Genomic DNA, 26,633 nt, shown 5'->3' with positions numbered 1-26,633 from the left:
AAATGATTGATGAGGGTTTAATATACTGTGTTATAATATATACTTTGTGTGTTTGTTTGCTTGAGTGCCATCAGTAAGATTTGGTAAACACTGCATTATTGTACTTTATTTGCATGTGACATCATGAACAGTTAGCCACAATGTAACAGTCATGTTTACAGTACAAGAAATGAAAAGAGCCATTCACAAACACTAAAAACAAAACGTCTTTATGGTGACATTACAGACCGTTATTTGTTTGACAGTTCATCTTTTGTGACTTGACAAAATGTCTATGACTTAGTTGGATAACAGTTGGTCATAAAAAGGAACAAAACCAAAATTGTCCAAACTTTGCTGGATTTTAAATGGGTCTATTTTCTGGATCTGTCACCTTTAACTTAAAAGTAGAACATCCCATCTAATTGCTTACATATTTCCTATCTATTTATGAAGAAAACCATAGTTATTAATTATTCAACAACCACAACCACCTTTTTGTCATCCCTCGGCAAAATCTTTTGACTCTTTTGGCAATCTTCAATTTGTGTCCCCACTTTTAAGGATTTTAAGCCTTTTACTGAATTTACATATATCACCAGCTACTTTTCAGATGACAAAAGTGACGAGCGTTTAGTTGACCAACGAGTTGGCGGACTTCCTTTCATTTGGGTTTATTTGCTCTTTACGATAATGCATTCTTGTGACTTCCAAATACATTTTGCAATTGCAAGCCAGGGATAAGTTCAGAAATTTAATTTTGCACCTTCACTTTTCATTTTTGAAGGATTGCAGGCAACCTGTCTACAGTACCTCCATGAGCGAGTCCACTTTCCCCACGCCAAAAGCCGTTTGAGGGAGCACTGGAGCTGGCACAAGAGCCAGGAAACGTTGATAGGGCCACGGTTCGCTTCTGCTAGCTTTCCTCACCTGATGATAAGCCATCTATCTCATCATTATCACCGCCAATTGCCATCCAAAATGCTTTTGCAACCTGAAAAACAGAATTGAGTAACAATTTAGAAAAAAAATGTCATTAGTCTGTGACTCTTAGTGCAATGTCAAGTAGTTTAACCACCTTCTCTGCATGGACTTTTCTCTGCTCGTGAGGTAAAGATGAAGCTTTGTCTGCGAGACAAAGGAATACTGTTATCTCATTTGCTACATTACCGAGATTATGTGGCTATGATTTGAGGATCATTGTTCACCTTTCATCTCTTTTAATTTGGTGAAAAGGCGTTCAAAGTTATCCACATCTGCGTCTCCAGCTGTGAGATTTGCAAGCTCCTGAATATCCAAATTTGTCATTGCATCTGAAACAAGCCAGACCGTTCATTTCCACACTTGTAAACTCAAAAGATATTATTATAATTTAAAAACTGGTTTCTTTTTCTCACCAACAGCAACGGTCTCCTGTGTGCTGGCTCTCTGTGTCTGACAATCCAGTTCGTTCACAAGGGTGCCCTCTGCTGGCAGACTAGAAGACTAACAACAACAAAGAGCAATGACTTCCAGTTTAGGAAAACATATTAAGGTAAGAATAATCTTTATCCAAGTAAAGGCACCACTGACCTGTTGATCTTGACAGCTGCGAGGGTTATTGTGTCTGGCGGCCACCAAACTACTCATGAGTCCAAAGCTCTGACTATTCCCTGTTAAAGTGTAAACATAGTATTATTTGTTTTACAGGGTATTCGATAAAGGAAGAAAACTTAAAGGGCTTTGTTTATCTGACCATCCTTCATCTCCACACTGGTCCATACATTTGCATTGAGAGCTTGGACAATTCTTTTTACCCCTGTGGATTCTGGAAAGTCATCTGCATGAAAAAAGTAATATTATTAATAAATGAAGTGATGTTAAAAGACGGGTGTGGGTTGTAGTTTTGATGAGATACTTTCCCCTTGGACATGAAAAGACTGGGAATCAACATATCACATGACACATCATGCAAGAAGTGGAAAAACAACAAATTGGCAAAGCATCGCTCACCATCTTCATCGGGCAACTCCTGAGGATTAAGCTCCACCAACTCAAAGCTGTGTGACAAACACCACTGTTGGGCTTCACGTCTGCTGACACCTTGCAAAAAAATCCAGTCCAACAGGACTTACAATGTCAAACAGAACTCTTTCAACAATGACACGTCCACACGACGGGGGAAAAAAAAACATACCGTCGTCGCAAACTCTGTCACACACCAGAATGAGCACCTCTGGAGAGATGTCCTCCATCACTGAGATCCACGGACGAAGCTTTTCCAGACCATCCTTCTGCAACACATACACTTTAGGTATCACGTTGAATAAAATAATGTGATTTCCAATCAACAAAAATTGAGGCATACCTGTGTGCTGTCAAAATAAGCAATGAAAGCCTGCATGGACTGTGCAATCTCTGATGACATTTGAAAAACGCTGGGAACCACACATAGGCTGACATCTGCTGTGTAGTACTTGTTGTTGATGGTCCATGGGTACCATACTACGGCTTGCTCTCGTTTGGTAGCATCTGGCAGCGTTTGGGAACCGATAATTTCTGTGAAACACATATTTCGCATGTACAGTTTACAACCACTCCATCTATTACTTAAAGAAAACCCCAGATTACTTAAAGGCGACTCTTCTCCGAGCATTGTATGGGAAATCAAGGGAGAAGCGTACGCTAGCTTTAGCACATTTGACATCGTTGTACAATTACCTAAACAAACACTTACGCTTGACGATTTCTTGCTCTTTAAATGTGCCGTCACTGCTCGTGACAACTACACAAGGAATTGTCATCGGAACGTCCTCTGAGTCGGACATTTTAATGAAGAAAAATACGATGATTCCAGCTTCAGGTTCGGGAGGAACTAGCGTCACGTGACGCAGGGTGAACTTTCAACTTTCCCGAACTCTACCGGTTCATTGAACGCCTCATGAAAAAGGGAGGAAAAAAAGGTTTTCCAAACATTTGCCCCATCTGTTCTGTGCTGCAGAGGTATGAAGAATATATTATTCCATTTTTTTAATATCTGTAAAATGATTTTTTCCCATTTCATCTGCCCTTTAGTTCAGCAGTATTTCAATCTGCAATGATCAATTTGTTCAAATTTAGTTCACAATCAGTCATCCAGTTTAAGTTATTTTTCTGGAGCACGAGGCAATCAACAAATCAGACAAAATCATACCTAGGTATAATTTCGGAATCTTTTGGAGGAAACCGATTACCCACAAAAACCCCACATAGACATCATAGAAAGCATGCAAACTCCACTCAGTGGCTGGGATTGAATCATTAATCTCAGAACTGTGGTGCAGACCTACTAACCAACCACGACACCTCATTATTTAATACATTATTAATTTACTTCTTGTAAATAACTAATTTAATACAACAAGTAAAGCAAATTACAATACATAAGTACACATTCATTCATTTTCTGAAATGCTTTATCCTCATTAGTGTCACGGGGTGCTGGAGCCTATCCCAGCTGATTCCGGGCCATAGGCAGGGGACACCCTGAATCAGTGGGCAACCATGCAGACTTACACCCATACCTACGGGGCAATTTAGAGTGTCCAGTCAGCCTACCATGCATGTTTTTAAGTCCACAAAAGAGCAAGTTAAAAACTATAAATTTTGGTTAAACTAATATCATTCTCGGTTAATGTTCCATTCACCTATAAATGCTCTTCTTGCAGTCAGTATCAGCGCTGCTCTTTGGATTGGAATGGAAATGGATGTACTACTAAATAGAAGCAACATGTTTCTCATTTATTCACTCTAAAATGTTCACATTGATTCAATTTATCTGTTGTTTTTTATATTATTGCCCATATAGCCCATTCGTCAGGACACTTTACCTTGTGAAACGGCTAAGATAGATTGGCTATCATTCTTCCTTTCACTTATATTTACGGCACCTCTCCATTCGGCAGGATATATACTCTTCATGCTGGACTGAAGAGTGATGGAATCCCTCTGCACTCAAAGGTCTCACTCACAGAGCAATGATGACATAAAGGTCACTTGGCCATCCCTGTCACAACAAACACATCTTTGTAAAGGTCAGTCTTCCTTTTAGATATATACGTAGTAGTTTTATCCACTTTTCTCAGTGATGTTTTGGGCGAACCCGCACCTGACGTGACAAGGAATAGGCCGAGTGTCGTCGTGATATTGTACAGATGGACCAGTTGGCTGAAGAAAGCAGCAGATTGCAGCACATCAGCATTCCTCTAAAGAAACAGGCGCTTGATTGCTGTGTTATGGGCTGGTGCTCTACAGCTGTCTAAGGGCAGACGCCCATACCTGTTCCCGCATGCCAATGAGACAAGCGTAGCTTCCCCAACTGCTAATCACTGGCTATCTGCCGACTCCCTCCTTCCCAGTTTTGCAACGGAACCGGGCCTTTCGGTTTTTGGGAAACTCCTCCCCCCAAAAAACAAAAAAAGCTGCCACATTTTCATAGTTGAGTAGGAGACAGATGTGTGCCTTGAAGCGGAGCATCGCTCAGCACCTGGCCTCCTCTTGTGGTCTGTCAAAGAGCTCAGTGGTCTGCAGAGAACAAGGATTGGGAGGTGGGGAATGGACATCAGGTGGCGTCAGGAAGATTTGCACAAACTTATGTCTTAAAAGTGATGACACTTCTGAATCATGACCAGAATTACAATTAGCGCAGGAGAGAGAGAGATATCAAGTATTTGGGTTAATTTGGGGCACTGTAGTGAGAATAAGTGTATCTTTCTTAAATATGTCCATATGGAACATCATCGAACATCAGAAAGAGATGAAATGGTTCAAGTTACAGGGAAAGGTAAATGTTTTGTATATACAGATGAGCTTGAAAGGCTTGAGTTTATCCAACTACAGAATTATTTGTTTATAACATGCTTGGCCAGGAAGGGTTAGTTCTCATGAAATGTTAATTCAATCCTTCAATGTTATTAAATTGTCCAGATTGAGAGGACTGAGTTGATTTGGTGTCTGGATTGAAATCGTAGCCAGCGTCATCATTGTCAGTTCATGTCTAAATTTCGGAGTGGGTTACTCTTGGAAAAAGCCATCGCTATTTTGTATAGAAGCTATCAATAAAAATGCCAACTGCATTTAGTATATAAAGTCAGTTGTCAAAAAACAAGCATTTCCGACTCGGGCGCTGTTTTGATATGGAAATGCAACGCGTTACGGTTGATACCCAATCATGAAAATGAACATTGTCCTTGGTCAGCATAGATCTTTGTTTTTGCATTCATCCAAGTTGGACATATTCAAGCGTACTGACAGTTCCTTAATTACCACCTCCAATCCATTTAGTTATAACAGTGCTCTGTCTACTACATGCACAAAACCTATGTTCTCTCTCTTTAAACATTCAACAGCCATTAATTAAGCCTGCTAATCTTCCTCTGGCAGTGGCATCATGTACCTCGCTGATTGGACTAATTGTGAAAAGATGTTTCTGAAGTAAACTATCAAATTAACAGTGTTTTTTTTTTTTCATGCTTGGTTTGCTTGGGTTAGCCCGAAGAGATTGACAATGCCATTGAGCAATGTAGTAATGGGATGATTTGCGTGTGATTAGTCCATGACTTCATCCTTGGCGTCTGGCGGCCAACTGGAAACAGCCAGTCTTCCAAGTGAACCATTATCCCTCCATTAGGTTATTTCCTCTTGCACTCACACACAAATTCTTGTCTTGGTTGGCGAGTGTGGAGGAACTCATTCAAGTGATTCCTTGCAGGGAGATGACAATGTCCAAATTAGGGAAATGAGAAGCCATTACATGAAATATCTGCACTTGACACTATGCTAAAATCAAATGAAGACACGGCAAAAATGGCATTTTCTTTCAACACAGTACAAACGGTGATCCGTTCTTGTTCTAAATGAACCACCCTATCGCACTGCTATTTCCACTGTAATCAGGCACGTGTATTGTAAATCATTTTGGGAGCGTGTAAAATTATTGGGCCTAATTACGAGCAGATGGAACGCTTTATGCGCACTCGGGGTGGCTACAGAGGGTGCTGTGTGAACAAGGATAATTAGAAAGTTGAACCCCATTGTTGTTAATTAGCATGAATCCAATCATTTAATTACCTTGATTCAGTTGAGGATTGTAGCTCAGGCAGAAATCCAGAGTGCGCTCCTGGAGGTGTTGCTGGATGGAGCCCAAGCAGTGGCTGGACATGATACAACAGGTGCCCCCCCCCTACTGAAATATGAACCCAAATTAATCATCAGCCTCCATACTCTCTCCGTACTCTATATGATTAGACTTAACGACCCAAACCCCAAGGTCTATTAGTGAGCTCGGCGGGATGTAGTTGCGCTGATACAGATTCACAGTAAAGGCAATTATAGAAGATAGGAAACAGTGGTGTTGACATATTTTGTGGCCTTGTTCTGACAGCATACCCCGAGAGCCACGTGCTTGAGCTTGAGGCAATTTGACGTCCCGCGGAAAATCAGCGAGGTGGATTCGGATAAAACGGGTGGGGGGTTGTCACTGCCTAATACTGTTTGCATGTACCCTAATATTGAAGTGTGGATAATATCAGATCTTTTTTTTTTTGATCTATTTTGATCATAAAATATGATTTTTTTAGGAACAAGCTGTACTTCAGGGAAAATAACCAACTGACATGTCAATCATTGCCACATTGTGTCCTGAGGGGAAAAAAACATTCACAAAATGAGGTTTGAATTCTGTCATGAATTCAATTTATTTGACAAAATATTACAATTGTTGAAAAAAAAAACTATTTATTCCTGCTGACCAAAAGGAGAAATTTACCTTGGTAAATTTTAGGGGTGAAACTAATTCAGATTTTTAAAAACGAAATAATAATAAAGATGTGTATTTTTTTCCTTCAAATCACGTTTTAATTGTAGGTTACATTGCAAACACAGAACCTTTTGTTAGTGCACAATTTTTGGTTACCTTGTCTAAACTAATGGCTACCGGAATAGAAGAATCAGATGAAATTATAGTACATTAATATCGTGATTAAAAAAAATATGGTTTTGTCTCAATATATATTATCCACCCATGTTTTTTTCTCCATTGCTTACTATTATTATTATTATTTTAAATTTTGTCTTAAAACAAGGGTATTTACTCAGAAATTACATTTTGTAGTATTTGGCATGTGAATTACTTCAAATGTGAAGGGCTGGAAATGTGCCTTAATTGTGGAATGGTCGATGTATTAATATTTGTACAGTACCTAAAACATATTTTTATGTACAATATTATGAGCGTCTGTAGTTTTTGGATTCCCCTGTAGGAGGTGGTATAGGAGATGGAAACCAAATGTACAAGCGCTCCACTTGAAATGTTCTTTTTACTGCTTGTGAAATGGAACATCTGTTTTGTTTTGGGGTAAACACATCATAGGGATATAGTTTGATTTAATTATTATATGTTTAATGGTTTACATCCCGCTTTCTTTGTTTTGATTAACTCCATTTAATGGCAACAAATTGTAGAAATGCTGTTTTTGTTATTTATGGCCTCAATCTGATAAAAGTGCAGCATTAGCATTTTACATCCCGTCTTTGTATGCATTTATGACACCCATTTGCAATACGGCCGAGTCGTCGTCTTCTTCATTTATTTCTATTGATCTGCCCGCTGTTTTGTTGTTACAATGCGCCAGACGTGTTGCCGAAATGAATCACTGCTACCTATGGCTGCTAGCACAATTCTGCCACTGACAGAAGGGGTAATTCCTTGTGGATCAAATAAATACAGATGTGGAGTAATTAGTTGTATTCCCAAGGAGCTCGTTGCTAGCGCACATTAAAGAAGTGAAGGATAGGATGGGCTTCCCATCGGCAGCTTTTATCAATTCAACCTGCTGGAAAACAAGAGAGGTCAAATGCCTGCTGGCTATTACAATAATAGATCTGTTGTGTGTGTGTGTATATGTGTCTGTATGTGTGTGTATACACTCATAAATCAGGTCAAGAAACAACACTAACTTTGTCACTGCAATCATCTTTCTCTCCCAACAGGTAGAAGGTTACATGTGTATACTATACTACACGGTTTGAGTACGCCATTGACGGGAGTGGACGCCAAAAGTGGCTTGGAAGTGAGTGGTTGCTGCCATCTGGCTCAGGTCAAGATAAATTGGACGTCTTTTGTCATCCAAGGTAGGCAATTCGTAAAACGGTTTATGGGGATTCTTTGTTTAAAATGTTTGCTCACAAATAAGGAAAAATCTCTTAACATGGAATACTGAAGTTATTCAAAGCTGATAATATATTTGAACTTACTGGCGATTTCAGTCAAGACCATCAATGAATTAAGTATATTTTTTATTCTTAAGGTGCAACTCATTATATACAGTAAGGCACATTAATGTGTCACAGTACTGCATTTGTTTTTCTTTATTGTTGAACTGTATAATTGTTATTTGATTCTGGCCTTTTTGAGTATAAGTGCCACGGGAAAATAAATAAATGAATGAGAGATAAAGGATTCTACATGTGCCTTACCATAAGAAAAAAGCAAGTATATTGACTCTCATCGGAACATCCTCTTTTTTTTTTTTTTGCTTGAGTTGTTGATTTTAAGTATGATGCATTGTTTTTATGACTTTTTCCAAAGAGCCTCTTTTAGAAGAACTTCACAAATGATGGTTTTTTTTCCTTAGGACAATGAGGGATGAGCTACTTATAGTTAGCACATGAGGGATGAGCTACTTATAGTTAGCACATAAGTAGCAGATGATGTTACACGACCAGCTAGATATTGAAATTAAAGTGGTGCTCATCATTAGGATGAGGCCACTCAAAAATAGACCTCATTTACTCTAGCAGTGAAATGCAACAGAATCAGTTGCAAAGGGCATTAACATTATGATTATAGTTCAGTTCTTTTCCGTAATTATTTGCATTACTATGTAAGCCAAAGCAGGGCTTCAATTCTGTTGTATAATTCTAAAACAAACAGTAGCATTTGTTTTCCAAAGAAAGTTAAACACATAGCTAGTCCAACAATAATAAAGCGTGCTTAATGATTCCGAAACTATTCGTTCACCACAGTTGTAAGCTGTTGGCTCTTATGTCTCATATGCTTACAAATAGCCTTTGATTTTCTGTCATGTGTTAATTACCGACTTTTGCCATTTAACGGGAAGCTTTGTGTAAACTATTTACAGCCTAATGACTGCGAGCTTGTAAGTGCAACCGTTTGACTCTTTTTTTCGGAATTCCTTTTTGAATGGAGACGCATTCACTTCCAACTTCTGGCTCTCAGATTTTGAGCCTAATGGCTCGTCACCTCATTCATGGCGATGTAATTTTTGTGGCATCGGGACTGTTAATTACGGTAGCGACAGGCCGAGCCGCCGCCAAGGTCCATAATGGCGGTCCAGGCAGCGTGGCAACGTAAATGGAGTTTGTTTCACCAGCTGGGGTCCCATGGACAGGGAAGAGTGCCGGCCGGGGCCCCCCAAGTGTAGGCCCACAGCCTCGGGGCCTTGGGGCCATATGGACACCACACTTAAAGTGGCCTTTATTCTAAACCTGGCTCTTTTAATCAAAGCAAAGCCCACATCCCGCGTTCCGCATTGCCTGAATCTTTTATTACGGCTTCATTGTTTTCCCATAAAATACATTAATCGCTTTAATGCTTTACGACGGCCTTCTGCTCTTCTGCCAGTTAATATTGCGGATAGCAATTTGCTATGAGTGGAAAGATTATAAAGGTTCAAACAAACAAGCATGAATATTTGATCCGGTCACAGTAGAAAGTGTAGATGGATGCGTTGCCGTTTATTTTGAGATACAACTCTCATTAGCTGGCCACTCAGACCAAACGGACACAATAACACCCATTTTGAACATATTTGTTATCAGGGGAAGAAGGTTATTAGATTCTCATAAAATAATAGTGATGCATTTTTCATGGAAAAGCAATTTATTTCCAATAAATATTTAAAACTTAAAAGTTGGATTTTTCCAAAAGTATTTTTCTATTCAAAAGTGTTGATTAAATTGCGATTAAAACAGTTTGCTTTCTGTGAGAAAGGTGGAAAGGTGTGCCTCACAGTTGTAAGGTCGATGGTTTAATCCCAGGTTCAGACTTTCCTGTGTGGATGTTCCCACCTGGGATTGTGTGGGTTTTCTCCGGGTACTCTGGTTTCCTCCCAGATCCCCAAAACATGCATAGTAGACTGGTTGAACACTGCAAATTGTCCCACACTGACTGTGGAAGTGATTGGTTATCCGTCTCATTGCGATCCAGCACCCCCACGACACTTGTGAGGATAAGCGGAATAGAAAATGAGGGAGAAGGCATGTCTACAACAAGAAGGAACGCCACTTTCATTAGCTTATTTGCCCATGACTTGTTAAAGCACAGCGTGACGAAACGGACTCTTGCTAAGAAAAACACGAGCTTCTTCGAATAAACCAACAATCCTTTGCCTCTCGCTGTGCTTCAACAACGCCCAAAAAAGGTCCCACCAAGAGGAAGAGGAGGGCAAAAGATGAAGAGGTACAACAGGATGGGGACCCCCTGCCGCCCCAGGCATGATGTTTGAGCCCCCGGGCCCGTTTGAGCTTCTACACACACACAAAGAGGTTAAAGACATGTAGATCTGCAGCCATGCAACGCCTGAAGGGGGCCATCCACTCTTAAGCACTCTCACAGCTTGCATATGGATCATTAGGCACAAGAGGGTAAAAATTACACCTAATAGCGTCAACAGATGGAGGCCTTCTTTTTTTGTCGCAAACAAATCTTAAACAATACCTTATTTTGGTTAGGCTTGTAATTTGAAAGGCATTGCCGCTCTGAAAAGGAAAAGTCACTAGGAGGCTCTCTAACTGCTTTCAAGAGCTTGTGATTATTTTATAATCAATTCCAATGAAACATTGTGAGATCTTGCTCATTTTAGGAACATGTCCAAAAAAATTATACACACCAAATCATTCAAACGCCAGGTTTTTGTCATTGGAGAATTCCGATTAATCATTGCAAAACTTTTTCTAGCAGTCTCCTGTGCAAGGCTTTAGGAAAGAGAAAACTTTTTTTGCAAATTCTTAAATGATAACACATTCCATATACAATGAATACATGTATTGTCACTTTTTGTTATTTTTTTAAACATTCTAGAATACATTAGGTCTTTAAAAAAACTGATCAATTTGCTGTTTTATTTAATTTTAATTATGTAGCGTAATTTGCTGCTTTTTTTTGTTGGTGCTAAAGTAATTAAGTTTGGTTTATTTTTCACTTGACCAAATGAGTGAATTTTGACCCAATGGTAGTTCAAATTTTTATGTATGAAAATAATAAGTCAAGTTAATGCTTCTCTGCAATATCCATCTAAAACAATGTATGCATCTTAAAAAGTCACCCGAAATGTGCAAAAATATTCACTATAATTGACATGCCTCACATTAGCAGGAACCGTAAAATAAATGAACATTAAGACAACAAATTGAACCCAGCCAGCTTTACTTTAGAGATTCTCACTATTTCCCCAATGCCGTTGTTCCACGTGGCGACGGGGGAAACTGAGTGGCAATCAAGAAAGAAGGGAAACATCTGTTTTATTTATAGCCAGATTGCCGGGCGCTTTGTGGAAAGCGAGCAAAGTCGGAATCCCATCAGCGGCTACTCCACGCAGTTTAAGACCGCAGAATTTATTGCCAAAGCATCTCGCTCGCTCTCTTTTTGTCTTTTGGCCTGCTGTTTGGCCCAACTGCATAGGCAAAGTCCCGGGGTGAGCTTGCTCTACCATAGCAAATGACAACAGTTCCCTTACACTTTTTGCCGCACCATTGTGTGCTTTATGGTTTGTACAAGGGGAATCACTGTGCCGCATTTGACCTCTTCTCTTACAGTACTTGAATATGATGATGGTTCCTCCATGACTGGAATTTCAACAGCATTATCTCCAGTGAAGCCAGACACAAAAGCGCTCAAAACACAAATAACACTTGGCTTGGATCAAAGAGAGGGTGGCGGTGAATGAACACGTTTCGCCGCCATTGGTTAGTCATAGTCGTCCATTCGCAATGAAAATGGACTTCCCGTCTATCCCTTCCGATTGCACCAAATCGTGATCCTTCCCTCTCAATACTGTCATTTCAAATGCCTCGAGATAATCTTTCCCTTTGTCACTTTCTTCTTCTCAGTGACTGTATTTCTCAGCATTGAAACGTAATGTCTTCCCAATTAACAAAAGCTATTCGCAAGCTGGCACGTTGTCAAATCAAAGAATGCACTTGTGCTCCCAAACGGTTTAAGACACCTAAAACCAAAGTTAAAAATTGACAATATAATTAAGCGGCAAAACCATTATGGCGCCTCCTAGTTACAGAAACAAGAGTGCTATCGATCGCAGTCGCGCTCCTGATTGATCCCTGGATAGATGGGCTTAGCTTCAGTATTCATCAGCAGCCGCCCAGTGTAGAGAGCGTCGTTATTGAGGGCAGGTGCTGTCTCTCTGTGCTTGTGACTTTAAAGCCATTACACTCTGGAGGCCTTCTGATAATAGGCTGTCACTCACAGATTGACCCCTCCTACTTGGTCCATCAGGCATCCCACGCAGAAATTGAAACAGCCACCAAAGGTCTCGAGGATAACTAGAAATTTACCCAAGTCATCCGGATAGCACAAGGACATTTGCACTTGGGGAGGGATCATAAAATTAAACTTTTAAATTTCCAATTAAACGTTTGGATCTGGAATAGTCAAGAAAAATGAAAATAAAAGTCAGCGTTTTTAGGAAACTGTTGGTATTAGTGTCATTGAGTGAGATGCTTTAATGTTGACAAAACAATCTTTTAAAAATCAGTTGAGTGATATAAGCTAGTTGCGACTTCATTTTAGTGTAAATGCATTGGATTTTATTGGGAGGCTGCCCCTACCAACATGGCTGACATGAGGCCTTTTTGACCAATGAAATAATTATTTTTTTTCTTTCATCTGCTTTGAACTGAAATGAGTGCATCAGTCATAGACTTACCATTTTTGAATTGGGAGGGTGGGAGATGAGTATGCTACTGTAATTTTAGTACTAAAAATAAACAAAAAGTGTATTTTTTTCATAAAACGTAATACCAGTACAGTATCGGTAAATTAGTGTTGGAATCGGTATTGGGTGGATTTACATTAAAACACTCAGTAAATAAAATGGGTCAGAAGGTGAGAAGCTACAAGAAGCTTGCTGTGATGGAGATGCAGTTTCGAGCGTGGCAACATGTGGCGTCAAATTGCTCCATTTGACTATGTTGTGAAAGCAGATCAATGTTTAGCCAAGATACGGGATGCGTTTGGGCAGATAGGGGCCTCTCTTACAGCCCCCTCGGGATGCGGAGCGGAGGCAAGGCAAACAGTGGGCGCACTGAGCAAATGTGTCACATGACCCTCTAATAAACTGTCAGCTTTTATTGTGTCGATACACTGATTCCACCATTTAAGGCATGCCCTTTGACCTTAAAATGGCGAGATGTTCAGAGCTCCCCCTCCGTCTTTTAGACTATAGGTCATTTTTAAGTGATGGCCTCCAGAATGTGCTGTCATTGGTTAACCCCTGACTGGTTATTTGCCGTGGCTGATTGCAAATTGTTTTGCCACCTATACCTGATCTCATTTATCAGGATGAAGTTTGCTGGAAGCTGCTTGATTTATGATACTGGAAATGTGCTGCTTTATGATGGTTTAACCTATGCTCCCAGTTTGTGGATGCGCTGTCGATTGATCTGCCAGTTGTTAAAGTGGAATATTTGATATTGTCTGACAATTACGGCTGGAAAACCTCCACTATAGAACGATGTACGCAATAATAGAAAAATGCCTTTGGACACTGTAATTTATACGTTGCAGTGGTTGGTGCCCATGACTGTGTGGGTTTTCTTCGGTACACTGGTTTCCTCCCACATGCCCAAAACATGATAGGCTGGTTTAACACTCTAAATTGTGCTTGGGTGTGAGCATGCAAGGTTGTTTTGTCTCATTGTGCCTTGCGATTGGCTGGCAACCATTTCAGGGATTACTGCCCAAAGTTGGTTAGGTATGGCTCTAGCACCCCTGTGACCATTTGGGATGGAAAAAGAATGACTGAATGACTTTATTCTTTATTGAAAGAGATGTGAAGGGTGGCATGTTGGCCAGACTATACAAAACGAGCATTAAGGCATTACAGTCTACCTATCAAAATGTCTTCACAATACATGATTTTGTCACATCATCCACACGCTATTGTTCAAAACACCCACAGGGCATAAATAGAGGCAATTCACTCGTAAATTAGTACTGAAGAATCCTTTCAGATTGGATTCTACTAACAAGAAAAACCCTGTGGTTGAGTCAATCTTTGGTGACTACTATGAACTGACTGTGTATTTCCATAAACACTAATGAAGTTATTTGCGCACACACAAACCCGATATAATCAGAGACATAGTACTTTAATCTCTGTGTTTTTTCAATGACAAAAAGTGATCATTTTTACACTGTACCTTCATTTTTTTCCCCTTAATTTGTATGGAAAGATGAGTATGGACGGGAGTGAAGTAACAATGTCTAAAAAGTGTAGTGATTTGAGTATAACTTAAGTACTAAAGAGGGAATCTCCTAAGAATACGATTCCACTGACAACGACAGCGTCAAGGGACATAACGTCAGAATTGAAATCAAACTTCAATTTTAGTTTTCAGGATTTGAACGGGATTTACTGACAGCGTAATTAAGAAGCAGGCCATGAACAGTACACCACGACACAGCTGCGTTAAAGACACATCTTGGTGAATTGGACACAAAGCCACATGGGCAAACCTGTCTGGATTTAAACATCAATTTAGATTCAAACCTGTTGCTGAAAGCTGCATACCTTATTTGATGGGAAGAAGCAGGTCACATATGTTTGCCCTTGCACAGTCATTCTTCACATTGTAGAGCGAGGGGGGCTCAGCTGCAGCATCGGGCTTTTTAATGAAAATCCAAGGCAATAGAACACAGGTACAATCCAGACTTATATTTCCCACGGCTTTGTGTGGAGCAACAATAGGACATGGACAAGTAGATTTTAGTGAGTGGAGTGAACGCACACCGTCCAGTCGGCCCGTCTCTCTCGGGTATCAGATTCATGCATTGAAACAGTGGTCAATGTTTAAGTGTGCTGAAAATGGGAATCATTTCCACTTGTTTTCTGTGTAGCCAGCCATCAATTACAGAAGTAAAAAATATCAGGGCCATTAAATCACCATAGAAAAGAAACAATAGGAAACTTAAACGAAGACCAGTAAGTGGCGCCCGCAGCCGATATATCCGTCATCATTTGAGCACATTATACAGCAGGACGATTATGCCGAGTAAAACATATAGGAGAATTACACACTTTCATGCCCGAGCGTCGTGGTGAAGATGAAGTGGCCGGTCGTGGTGAAGATGAAGTGGCCAGAACCGAGAGACTTTGGAGTTTTGACAGGCAGCCATTTGCATTTTCTGGCAGGGGTGTTTACTTTGATAAATAGGAACAGCAAAGGGAGGCAGCTGACTGCCATTTAGTTATTCACAACTCCTTCAGTGGTGATTTATTTGCCCTGTTTAGAGGGAGGCCATAGCTATTAGGATATTATTGGTAAAACTAGCCCCGTTTAAGTAGGAGACGACGACCATATCTGACCCCTTAATATGCCTCTAATGATGTCATTAAGCATACAAGTATAACATAGGAATGGGAACTTCACATTAGACATGAGACTAAAAAATCTAGCTCAGGGCAAAATGGGTCTACATATACAGCAAAGGAGGTTGTCATTCCACAAGAATAACCCATATCTGTCGAGCTTTCTTCTGCTTAATTTGGGTGACTTTGGAAGGACTTGAGGAGGTGATTTTTAGGCTGGCAGTTAATGATTGTTTTTCCAGTGCCATTGATGGCCATAATAGTCCAATCCATTTGAATTAGGAGAAACTGGCAGTGATTGACTTGATGTTTAGCGTGAATTTTTTCGTAATATCTTGAAGTCATGTGTCATAATTTACCGAAAATGAGCAAATATAATTTTGCCAACTCTAGTTTGATTGCATCTGTCCTCGTGATGTTCTATTAAAAACTTTGACGTGCGGTGTATCAATGTTAAAAAATCTAGTATTTCCTTTAAATTTGGAGAATAAAAATTACATGTTTTGCATCTCCCCCCAAATGTAGTAAAGTGGCAAACAATTACAGGCTAAGACTAACAAACTAAATAGGTAATACAGTAATCACAAAGATAGATCAGTGCTTGGCCCTTTATTTTCGTTAAATACAAGTAAATACTGTAATTACGCATAGTGCTCAATGGATGTTTAGGCGCAGACTTCATTATCATTTTGATAGATGAGTCTAAATAATCAACACATTAATAATTCATACCAGTTTCATTATGCATGCCAGAAGACCTCATCAACCTGGCCCGGACCTTTAAACAATAGATGTCTTTTATTAGTAGTATGCACAAGTTTATGCTTGGTAATCTGCTAGTTGTATTACTATTATTATTTTTTTTAAAACATTCATTTAGTAGGTGGCCTGGTGCCTCAGACCAGCAGTTGAACCACCACCATCGTGGTTAATGGCTTTAACGCTAGCCATCATTAGGGGCCTGCATATTACAAACACAATTAAGTCCCCGTTGGACACTTTTATTGTTGTGTGCTTGACAAGAGGAGCCACACACATGCAGCAGGGCGAGTTATTGGCTTCTCTCTCCTGTGCTCACCCAGGCTAAGGCATCCTCCTTTTTGTCTCCCTAATGTGCTTGAGAACCTGGAACACCTTTGTCCTCTTGAGCCTTCTGCTTGAAGTAATCAGCCTATTCATTTATGTCACAGCACATTCAGCTCTGCTTTTTGAAAAATCTCAACCTGAATGCAAACCCTTGCTTAACTGCTCACTCTCTTTGATTGGCGTCATACAAATAAACCCATTTGGCATCGTTGAAATATTCATTGTTCCTCCCAGCTGTTAATTAAGAAAGGGCTAAAAATTTACCACGTGTGGCCCGACACTCATCATCCGCGAAATATACACTCTACAAACTCAGTCGTGACCCTGAGGATAAAAATGTGGAGTACAACAGCCAGTTCACAAATGAGAAATTTGATCTATTCCACAAATTAAATAATGACTATGTATTTTTTTTCTATGTAGCTCCCGCGGTAAGTAAACACGTTCTGGCAGTTTCATTATTTTATTCATTATTAATAGATTATTCACACCATATATGAGCAGGGGGAGAACTTTGTTTGTAGATTAAGACATTATTTGAGTTTATTTAACCTATTTGTTCAGTCTTTTCTTTGCTTGTTGCATATAGTTTAATAAATAAACAGTTCACCCGCATTCTTTACAGGGTGGCAAATGCACTGGGAGGTTCGTTTAACCACAATTTACAGATTAAAATGCTTAGTTCTCTGAAATGGCAACATGGGAATCATTAGTAAAGCTTCTTTTGTATTGGTTGCTGTTAATAGAAGTGTCTCAGATAATCTCAAGAGAGCCCTGATGACCTTTGCCCTCCCCTGTCATTCATCGGGAATATCATTCTCTAAAATGAAGGGAGAAACCAATTTTAAGGTTGCTGGCTAATGCCTTAACGATCTTAACGTTCATGTGCTCTATTGAAGTTGCATGTAAAAAAGCAATGTGGTCACATCCCATTTCAAATCAGGAATAACAGTCCAATAATGACTGTAGTAATGTAAATTAATAAAATAGTGCACCTCAATAAAATAGAATATTATTAAAAGGGATTTTTGAATAGTTCTATTTTTTAAATAAAGTCAAAGCCATCTCTTTATATGAAAAATAAAAACATGAAAATATTTTTAGGGATCATTGATAGATAATTCTTAATGACAGTTCAATATTTTGAAATGATTTTGGATATTTTTCAAGTGACATTTATATTTTTCAACTCCCAATTAGTTTTATATAATCTATATTCACTAAAAGCAGTTTTACAAATATAGTGAACATATTCACAGTTTTTAATGCATCTCATTTGCATTTGAGCTATTAAGGCAATTTACAACATTTGTTATCCTTGTTATTTTATTGTTAAATTGCGGTCGATTCCGCCTCCCCTCCTTTGTTTCTACCCGGTCAACTTTATTGAGAGCACCTACTCACCGAAATGTCACCGAAAACCAACAATATGTCTGTTCCATTTCAAAGATAAGTATCTATTACGCATTGCAATGGACAGCGATTTGAATCTTATGCATCTGTACGTGTAATGTTTTTAAGATGCTTGCGTTTTTTGCAAGTGACAGGAGGATCATGTTTGCAAAGGTTAGCTGAACTAACGCCAATTATTGTCTTAAAGGGCCAGTAACCAATTTAAGCCGCTCCTGCAGAAAATCAAAATGATCACGCGAGTTACGCAGGAGCTTTTGAGTAAAGTGCATCGTGTCTTTGTCAAAATTGCGCTTTTTCCGAGCACTTTGGGCAAATCTGCCACCCGTCCCACCGCCTCGGAGGTGCTCACTTGTCATCTCGCCCAGCGAAATCTCCCACCATGGACGTCCTTCTGCGTCCGCTACTCTGCCGTCCACAATGACCAGTTTGGTCTGTCCAACTTTAACTGGAATGTCCAAGGTTCCAACTATCACATTCTAAGAACAGGCTGCTTTCCTTTTATAAAGTACCACTGCACCAAAGCCCCTCCACAGAATCTGGACTTTGATGACAAGTTTTTCACCATGCTTAAATTCATCAATCTAGGTCTGTATGAAAAATGATGAGGTCATTGATGTCAATTTTTCTTTCCAAACATGACATCAGGAAGCTATTTTTTTGTAGGCATCCCCTGTTTAGCCTACGGAATCGGTTGCTGGATGGTTGTGGGTGCTGCAGAAACGGTTCAGACGAGCGTTGGTCCTGTTAAAGTCTATTTTGCCTACAAGGAAGATGAAGGTGCTCAATATTGAACCAAAAACAAAGAACAAGACATTATTGTTATTTACATTAACTAATGCAATGTTGCATTGGGCATATTGCCAGGAATGGGATTCTGTACCAAGTGGAAATGTTCTGTTGAATTAATAAAGATTTCAAGTTGGCATGGAAAAGTTGTTTTTGCAATTATTACACTGACAAACAACCATCTTTATTTAAATGACACACGTCACATTAAAAATGCATGACAAAAAATGTTATTTGTATATAAGGAAGGTGCTCTTGAAGTTGTAATTAACATAACACTGAAATGGGGTTGGACATTTTTTTTTTCTTTTTAAAGTGACACTAATGGTGAGTCTATGAGGGTTTTTTTTTCAATTTCATAATTTATTTACTGATTTTAAGTGCTATGTTTTGGCTGAAAAAAACTGTAATTTGGAGGTTTCCTGAAAGAAAAGTTGTCATTTTAGCAACCATAAGGTTTCCACCAGACTAAACTTGACAAATTCGAAGGAAATAATCAAATAAAACATCAAATAAAAGCTTTTCTTTCCAATGAAACAGAAAAGGGGTCAAAGTGAGTCATTTTACATATACATTTTGCAGTCTTTGAGGCTCAAATTGGCTTGTTAAACACATGTTTTTACAGCATGTGTTTTTTTAATAACCCTGTTGTTAGAATTTACTTCATTTTGCCCAACCAATACAATCTAAATGACCGCTGTTCATTTAATTTAAGGCAAATTAGTGATCACCCTCCATGCAGCAGCTAGTCAATAGTGTTACCGTGTCAAGACAGGTCTGATGAAATAGCTTTTAATCACCAAAGTGCGGCCCGTGTACGGAGACACGTGCGTGTCTTCCTTTAGGCCTTCTCCATCCTTTGATTTCTGTTAATGTGCTTTGCTGACGGGGCAGTCGCTTAGCTTCTGCTGCACTATCGTGCGCCTTGCGAGAGGCAGCGTGACAAACTGCCATATTGATTTGTTCACCCCTCCGCATCTCCTGCTAATAGCATTTATCAGCGACCTCAATTTTCTGCCTTTGGCCTCTTGGTTTTCTGCCACAAAGAGGAAGAAGGAATAATTTCTTGTCGTACATTTTAATCAATGTCTCCTTTTGACCCTTTATTTGCACTAGGATGCTGCAAAATGACTGACGTGACCATTTGAGGGTGATAGTTGCTTGTCTGACGCTTGGTCACTTGACTGGGTCATTGATTGAAACATGAAAAAGGCTTGAATATTATTTATTGGGCCTGTATGGCTCAGTTTTGGGATCGACTTCCATTCATATTGTGGAAATTGAGATGATTTCAATTGTACTGTAACCTGCTAGTCCCCTGTCAAAATGGCCTAACGCTGTCAATGGCAGTACAACACAATCACTGAATGCCGGCCATCCAGGTAAATGTATTTGCCGACAATCACTGTCAAGGAGTTAACATATGGGGAATGAAGATTTGGATTATTTCTCATTCCAAATTGTTCAGTTCGCATTGGCTCAGATTACTTTTGCATCTTTTGAATGACTTATCTATGAAATCTACTTTGTTGTTTCAAGCGACAGTTTCATTGTGCTCATGCATGATTCACATGTCAAATCCCCCTACACAGTGCGATGACACCACACTAAGTTAATCATTCTAATTGCCTTGAACGAGGAACATTTACCGAAATGTGATCGGTAGTATCAGGCTACGTTGAAATCCCCCCTCTCCTTTCATCAGGACTCAAAGTGTGCATGGGGAATGCTCAGGCAAGCATGTCTTAATTACTCATTGACCCTTTGACCCTTCGGCCCGCATTGATACGGCCGTATGGCCAGACGCAAACGTGTGGGGTTGCAGTCCGTCGCAGCTTTCTCGGATCGCCGAAATCCAAACTGGGGCGCGTGCCACTGAGCTGTATTTTTTTACAAGGGCTTCACCTTTTGAGTCGCTCTCGACTACAGCAGGGAGCGCCAACCGAAGTGTATTTGTCTAGGTTTGCCACAAGACGAATGCCTTTTAATAGCGCTCGTCTAATGCTGTTATGAAGTGGCTGAATCAGCCCACGCGCTTGACTCTAGTGCTAATCAACAAAGAATTAAAGTATCCAGTTTAATTGCGTGTAGATGGCGGTAATACATTTTGTCAAGGTGAAATCTTTAAGTACTTGTCCTCTTTAGGATTTGGGTAAGTAAAGCAAAACAAGTGTTGAAATTGTCTGCTGCGGCAATGTGTTTAACAATTTAATTGCAAAGCCTAATTAGCCACATTTTCTAGCCTGAAAAGAAAAATCATCCGCCCAGAGTAGTTGTAGCTTTCCGAATGAATTATTTAACCAGGAAAGTCAGGCTACTCACCCACGTTTCTCCTTCCCCTTGTCATATAGATGTATGGTTTGGGGAAAAAAACAATTATGGTGCCAACAACCCCCGCAGCTCTAACATTTCTACGGTTATCATGATGTAGCTTCAGGATGAACCGTCTCCACGCTTGCTCTATTAACAGCAGGGGTATCGCTGCCATCAATCGCGTCACTTTAAGGATGCCGTTGGAATTACATGTGAATACAGAGGTGCCATCATTGCATGTTGTCAAAATGTTCATCGTGCAAAGGCATTCTCCCAATCAAAGTATGACAAGTGGAACGTAAAACTCATTTCGTTTCAACTACAAACATCTTGGCTAGGCGGGCAGATGCCGTTTGTGTGCTGAGCGAAACAATGCAATTTAGTTCAGTCAGTCAGTCTTTTGATTACTGCATTGTTTTTTATTTTTTTGGGAGGAGGGCAATATTCCAGCAGACAGCAGTGGTGATGTGTTTCTTATAGGATGATAAGGGACTGTTTTTTTTATCCCAAAAAGTTAAAATCTAAAGAGAGCGGCGGTTGTGTGGGTGAAATGTCTCATTAATGTCAAAGGAAAATGCCCCGACTGGTTCTAGAACTGATAAAAAGCAGCGATAACTTAAATAACCAGTCGATACAACTGAGGTATTATTAATTAAATCAAACTCAAACCTTTTGAGTTGTAGTTTTTATACAGTGGTGGATGCCATTGTTTTTTAGCATTAAGACAGTGTTGGAAAAAATAAGTGTAATGTAGTGCTTATTTTCTCCAGGATCTGTTTCCTTCCAGATTCCAAAAACATGCATACATTAAATTGCTTGAAAACCATCCATCAACATTGGACTTTTTAAGAACTACCCATGCATATGGTTGATTAATTATGGCTGAACTGCAAGTCAATGTAAAAATCCTGGCTCTATCCTAAAATCACTTAGTCAAGTACCCAGTTTAATCAATAGATTTTTTTTCAAAGAATAATGTATCTATTTATTGGGAAAATAGAAATTGTCATGGTGAATTATTTGGAGTAAAGAGTTGTATACATGTTCTCATGCATCAAACTTAGGCACTCCCCTACTGGAGAATATGATAACAAATGTTATATTTAATACACTAAAATATACTAAATTTTCCCCCCCTTCAAGTAAAGTTGATGATTTTGTTTTTGTTTTGTGAGCTTCAGTCCTACTTAATGCTTACTCTGTTGACATGAAGAGCGCAATGAACTTGAGTATTTTTTCCACGACTTATTGGTGAGAGTGAAACAAACTATCCATTTTTGTTATATATTATGCAGTAGTTAAAGTTTCAGCTCATTTAAAAACAGACACCCTCCATAATGCACCCCCCAGGCCGTCTTTTACCCCCTGCCGCTATGCAGTCAGGCTCCTCTCGCCACAGGCTCCGCTTGATCTGTTTTTCTCCACTTAAAATTGAAGTCGTCTGCAATATTTATTTGCTTTTCCCTTATTTTTTACCACAAAAACAACCACAAAAAGAAGGAGAAATGCCCAACTTGTCTTTTGCTGTAATGGAATGTGTTACCTCGTATTACGTTGATCATTGCAACTAAGGTCTAACTAGAAAGTGGTGGTTAAAGATGGTGAACATCCATCTGCTGCATGCTAGCTTTTGCCTATTGTGCCTTTTCAAAGCTCCGTTTCTTACTGCCACTTTAAGCAGCAACGTTAGAAACTCAATTCTGGGTCGGGGATTTACATGAAATACCGTGTTATAGATGCTGCATGCAAACATGGCAATGGAATAAATCAATTTGGTTCCCAGGGATGCTTCAAATGATATAGCATGATCTCCAATCTCTCTGCAAATGAGCCGCGGTCCCTTGTAATGGTTTCTGCTCCTCGTGGGAGGCGGCCGTCTCGGAAAAGCTGCTGATTGAGGGAGAAATGTAATACAGGTGTAAAGCACACTTGATAGGGGTCTTACACGGGGGTTATGCATTTTAACGGTGATATACATACTCTTACATATTTGTCAGTGGATATTGAATTTGCTGGCTCGACTCTTTGGATTCTGCAGAGATTTGCAAGTTACTGCCAGAGTGTCGTTAATTCGGGCAGCTATTATGTCGAATTAATAGGAATTAAGGTTTAAATTGGTTAAGTAAGCACTTCATTAATCGTGAGTGGTTGCTGTGTGAATCGGCTTTATAGGTGGCCCCTTGATGTCCAGAATAAAGAGCTAGTCCTTCTTTCACATTAGATTGACTGTAGATAACTGCTGATAAGTGTTAACTGTCTTATGTCTGCATATCAAATAATAATCCTTCAGTATTTATTGTCTCTCTAAAAGGGACTTTTTTTCCTTCATTTGGAAAAAAGAGAGACAATCACTAGAATTGGTTTCCAGTCAGAACACAAATGAGGCTTACTACAGAGGAAGATCCTACAAAAAAGAAAAAAAAAGAATGTAAATGTCATATGAATGTAAAGCGGCTTCATTGGCAATTGCTCCCTCTTTCAATTCCAAGTTTTAGATATTTGTTGTACTGTATTTTTACTTCTAACGCATCTGCCCAACAAATAAACACACAAACTATAATGTTATCATAATCTGTCAAGTGTGGCTGGGGAAATAGTTTGAGTTTGTTGACAGTGTAAATTTTAAAGCTTCCTATTATTCATGATATTGAAGTAGACAAAATTCCAATTCTAAACAGATTCCTGCTTCAAATATAATTTTCCCATTAAATGGGGCTATACTTTGACAATGATACGTATTCTTTACCTGTTTAGCTTCGATAAAACTTGAAGCATTGTTACCCGAAAACAATGACGTACTTTATACTTATATAGTATATAGTAAAAGTGACAATGTAGCTCAGAGGAAAATGAGCGCCTGAGTTAATGCAAGAGAGCTGGACTAATTGCAGTGTTTTTTTTTTAAATCCTAGCCTGCTAATGATGATGAGGGTGTAGGAGAACTACAATGTCCCCTATGGCCCAAGAATAGTTTGACTTCTCCAACCTTCTGTACTTATTGTCCAACAAAGGGGGAATTCACTTACTGCAATGCTTCACAAAAGTGGATAACTGTGCTCGCAATCGATAAACTAACTGAGCAGAAAATGAACCAGTGTGCAGGTATTTGGGCAAAATTGCAAGAAGCCAGCTTTGAGTTGATTTTGGAATCGGCGTTGAGCATTATGCGCACTTTTTCCAGCTTTTACACATTGGCGTTTAGTTTTTTTTACGGCTTTTCTCAATATTTCTACATTTATGTACGCATTGTTTGGTGGCATTTGCATCTTTGCTCGGATGAGCCACATTGTTCATGCACGTGACATGTCTGGAGGGCAGAGAGGTATAGAACCTTAGAGGGTTGACAGTGATAAATAGCCCTTTTAATAACATCTGCCCCACTTGGCCGTCTAGTCAAAGTCGATGTCCTCTGTGTATTTATGCCCATGTTTATTTATGCATCCATAGCACGCGGGAAATCACCACCGCAGGGATACAATCATTCTTTGTATTTATTTTGTGTTAGGGGAGTATATCAGTCTAACATGTAAGCTTATGATAAACCCAGTGGTTTAACCTGCCAATGCTCAAGGATACAAAGAGTTAAAGCTGACGAGATCACTTTGCTTGTTTTTCAAAAAAAAAAAACAGCCGATCAAAATTCCTTATCGAGAGGCCATCTGAGGAATTGTCTTGTTGTTTGTCAACATACATGAATTTAAAATGACTGGGTTGCTGTTGTATGACTGAAGTGGGAGACCTTTTGTCTGTACAAAAAAAATGACCTCGGGCATGCATTCTTGAATATTTAAGAGGAGAGGCTGTAGATCAGATATGTCACAGCCTCTGCCCAAGGGGCAATACCCAGTCTGTTCTCACCCCAACCGGTTCCTTCCCTTTAATTGGTTCAATTAGTTAAGTATCCATATACATTATGATGTATGCATTTTGCATGACTCCTCTTAACGCTCTGTTTCAACAGAACAACTTCCGGCTATGATTTGCCATTTGGATGAATGTCAAGGAGGCTAAATGATAGCGCTAATTGAGTAATTAAAAGCAGATGTTAGAGCAAGAGCCAACAGCGTACACTTTAAACACTTTGCCCTCCAGAAATCTTACGTTTTTTTTTTTTGACACCCCTGTTATGTATGGTTATCCCAGAGGTGCCTCTATTATAACTACAGTTTCACCCTTGTGATTATTCAGTTGAAGTCTTTTCTATTGAACCAAAAATGCTGCTTTATGCTATTTTGACCAGGGGAAATGGTCTGGAAAAGAAAAGCCCATCATGCAGACTAATGGCTAGACTGGTATTGGGGGGGAAAGAACCAATCCACCTATCATTCGGACCCCCCGCTGTCCTCTGGTGGGACACTAGCCGTCTCCACAAGACTCTTTGGAGGGAGATGATGGTTTGTTGAAGGTAATTAACATTGGAATTGAGCCAGTAATGGGAATCAGTGTGCCATCAAATCACAAAGGCGCACCGTGTTTTTCCATGGTTTTGACAGGCCAGACGATTGGAGTATTGCTGGAAGGCTTTACAAAGTGTCGATCAATAAATAACAATTTTTCTATTAAAAAAAACGCCTTGGATGTTGACATTCGCTTGGGATTTCTTGTTCTTTTTAAAAAAATGTACACTAATGATAAGGAGATCATTTTCAGACAAGATTGCATTCTTTTGCTGTGTTATCATGTACACTCATTTTTACGTTCACTTTTAGGAAGGGTGGGTACCAACGACACCTGAAACCCAAGGTTCATTTTTCTATTTTGAGCGTTTAAAAAAAAAGTGCTTGCAATCGACAAAAAACAGGTTTCAGATTCCATTTGACCTTCTGTGTGATTTGCATGGAAGAGTTGGATTGGATTTTGATGGCACGTAACTTCTAAAACTTTATTTTTATGTTTTAGAATATTATAGACTTGTTCCTTTTCAGGATTATCAGTATTATCAGGAATCACAAAGTCAAGCACTTTAAACTTGGTATTTAAAATATTTAAGATAAGACTTACACATCAACGAATGGGAGAATCACACATAGAGATGACAATGGGGGGCGAGTGTGGCGAGTTGATGACAAATCGGATTGTAATACATATCTGGACCACTAGCGTGGCTAATGAACTTAGTAATTACTCATCAGTGGTTGGGAGGCTTTTCACCGGGGCGATGAGAGCAATGGCTGCTGGGAGCCAGAGGAATGAAACAACAGGCAACAATCAACACAGTGTCTGCACAACAATCAATCACTCCTGTCAGCCCCTTAACACTCACAATAATTTGTTGTTGTTTCCTCACAAATGACTACACCTTGTAAAATGTAGCTAACAACAAATTCCTAAAGCATTTGCAGACTATGGCTGGTATCATATGATTTTTTTCCCCTCAGAAATCCAAACTACTATGGCTAGTCTTTGGAAAAT

At 39.5% G+C, this 26,633-nt stretch overlaps 2 protein-coding genes across 3 annotated transcripts; one reads left to right on the top strand and one right to left on the bottom strand.

Annotated features, from left to right (window-relative positions):
* Nucleotides 1-88: 88 nt before the first annotated feature.
* Nucleotides 89-2,895, bottom strand: LOC144192163 (alpha- and gamma-adaptin-binding protein p34-like). Its single transcript, XM_077711235.1, has 10 exons — nt 2,696-2,895; nt 2,327-2,517; nt 2,156-2,252; nt 1,972-2,061; nt 1,715-1,798; nt 1,552-1,631; nt 1,377-1,464; nt 1,188-1,292; nt 1,058-1,107; nt 89-973 (listed from the first exon to the last, which is right to left on the bottom strand). The coding sequence occupies exons 1-10, from the start codon at nt 2,784-2,786 to the stop codon at nt 896-898; spliced, it is 954 nt and encodes a 317-aa protein (XP_077567361.1). The 5' UTR covers nt 2,787-2,895; the 3' UTR covers nt 89-895.
* Nucleotides 2,597-19,054, top strand: LOC144192171 (uncharacterized protein C15orf61-like). Of its 2 annotated transcripts, XR_013325062.1 has the most exons (4): nt 2,597-2,961; nt 3,903-4,031; nt 7,987-8,127; nt 18,786-18,920. XR_013325062.1 is itself a non-coding variant. In XM_077711247.1 (2 exons), the coding sequence occupies exons 1-2, from the start codon at nt 18,350-18,352 to the stop codon at nt 18,911-18,913; spliced, it is 486 nt and encodes a 161-aa protein (XP_077567373.1). In that variant the 5' UTR covers nt 18,257-18,349; the 3' UTR covers nt 18,914-19,054. The 2 variants fall into 2 exon arrangements, 1 of the variants encoding a protein (XP_077567373.1); XM_077711247.1 differs by lacking the exons at nt 2,597-2,961; nt 3,903-4,031; nt 7,987-8,127 and adding an exon at nt 18,257-18,707 and having other exon boundaries at nt 18,786-19,054.
* Nucleotides 19,055-26,633: the final 7,579 nt, after the last annotated feature.

This window comes from Stigmatopora nigra, chromosome 2, assembly GCF_051989575.1.
Source record: "Stigmatopora nigra isolate UIUO_SnigA chromosome 2, RoL_Snig_1.1, whole genome shotgun sequence".
Taxonomy (NCBI): Eukaryota; Metazoa; Chordata; class Actinopteri; order Syngnathiformes; family Syngnathidae; genus Stigmatopora; species Stigmatopora nigra.
Note: the sequence above shows the minus strand (reverse complement) of the source record. Positions and strands in the feature narration are given on the sequence as shown.

Coding starts and splice junctions, on each gene's coding strand:
- LOC144192171 (XM_077711247.1), top strand. CDS start 18,350: ATGATCACGCGAGTTACGCAGGAGCTTTTGAGTAAAGTGCATCGTGTC. Junction 18,708..18,785: donor GCTTAAATTCATCAATCTAG/GTCTGTATGAAA, acceptor ATTTTTTTGTAG/GCATCCCCTGTTTAGCCTAC.
- LOC144192163 (XM_077711235.1), bottom strand. CDS start 2,786: ATGTCCGACTCAGAGGACGTTCCGATGACAATTCCTTGTGTAGTTGTC. Junction 1,465..1,551: donor GCAGCTGTCAAGATCAACAG/GTCAGTGGTGCC, acceptor TGTTGTTGTTAG/TCTTCTAGTCTGCCAGCAGA. Junction 1,293..1,376: donor ACAGGAGACCGTTGCTGTTG/GTGAGAAAAAGA, acceptor GGCTTGTTTCAG/ATGCAATGACAAATTTGGAT.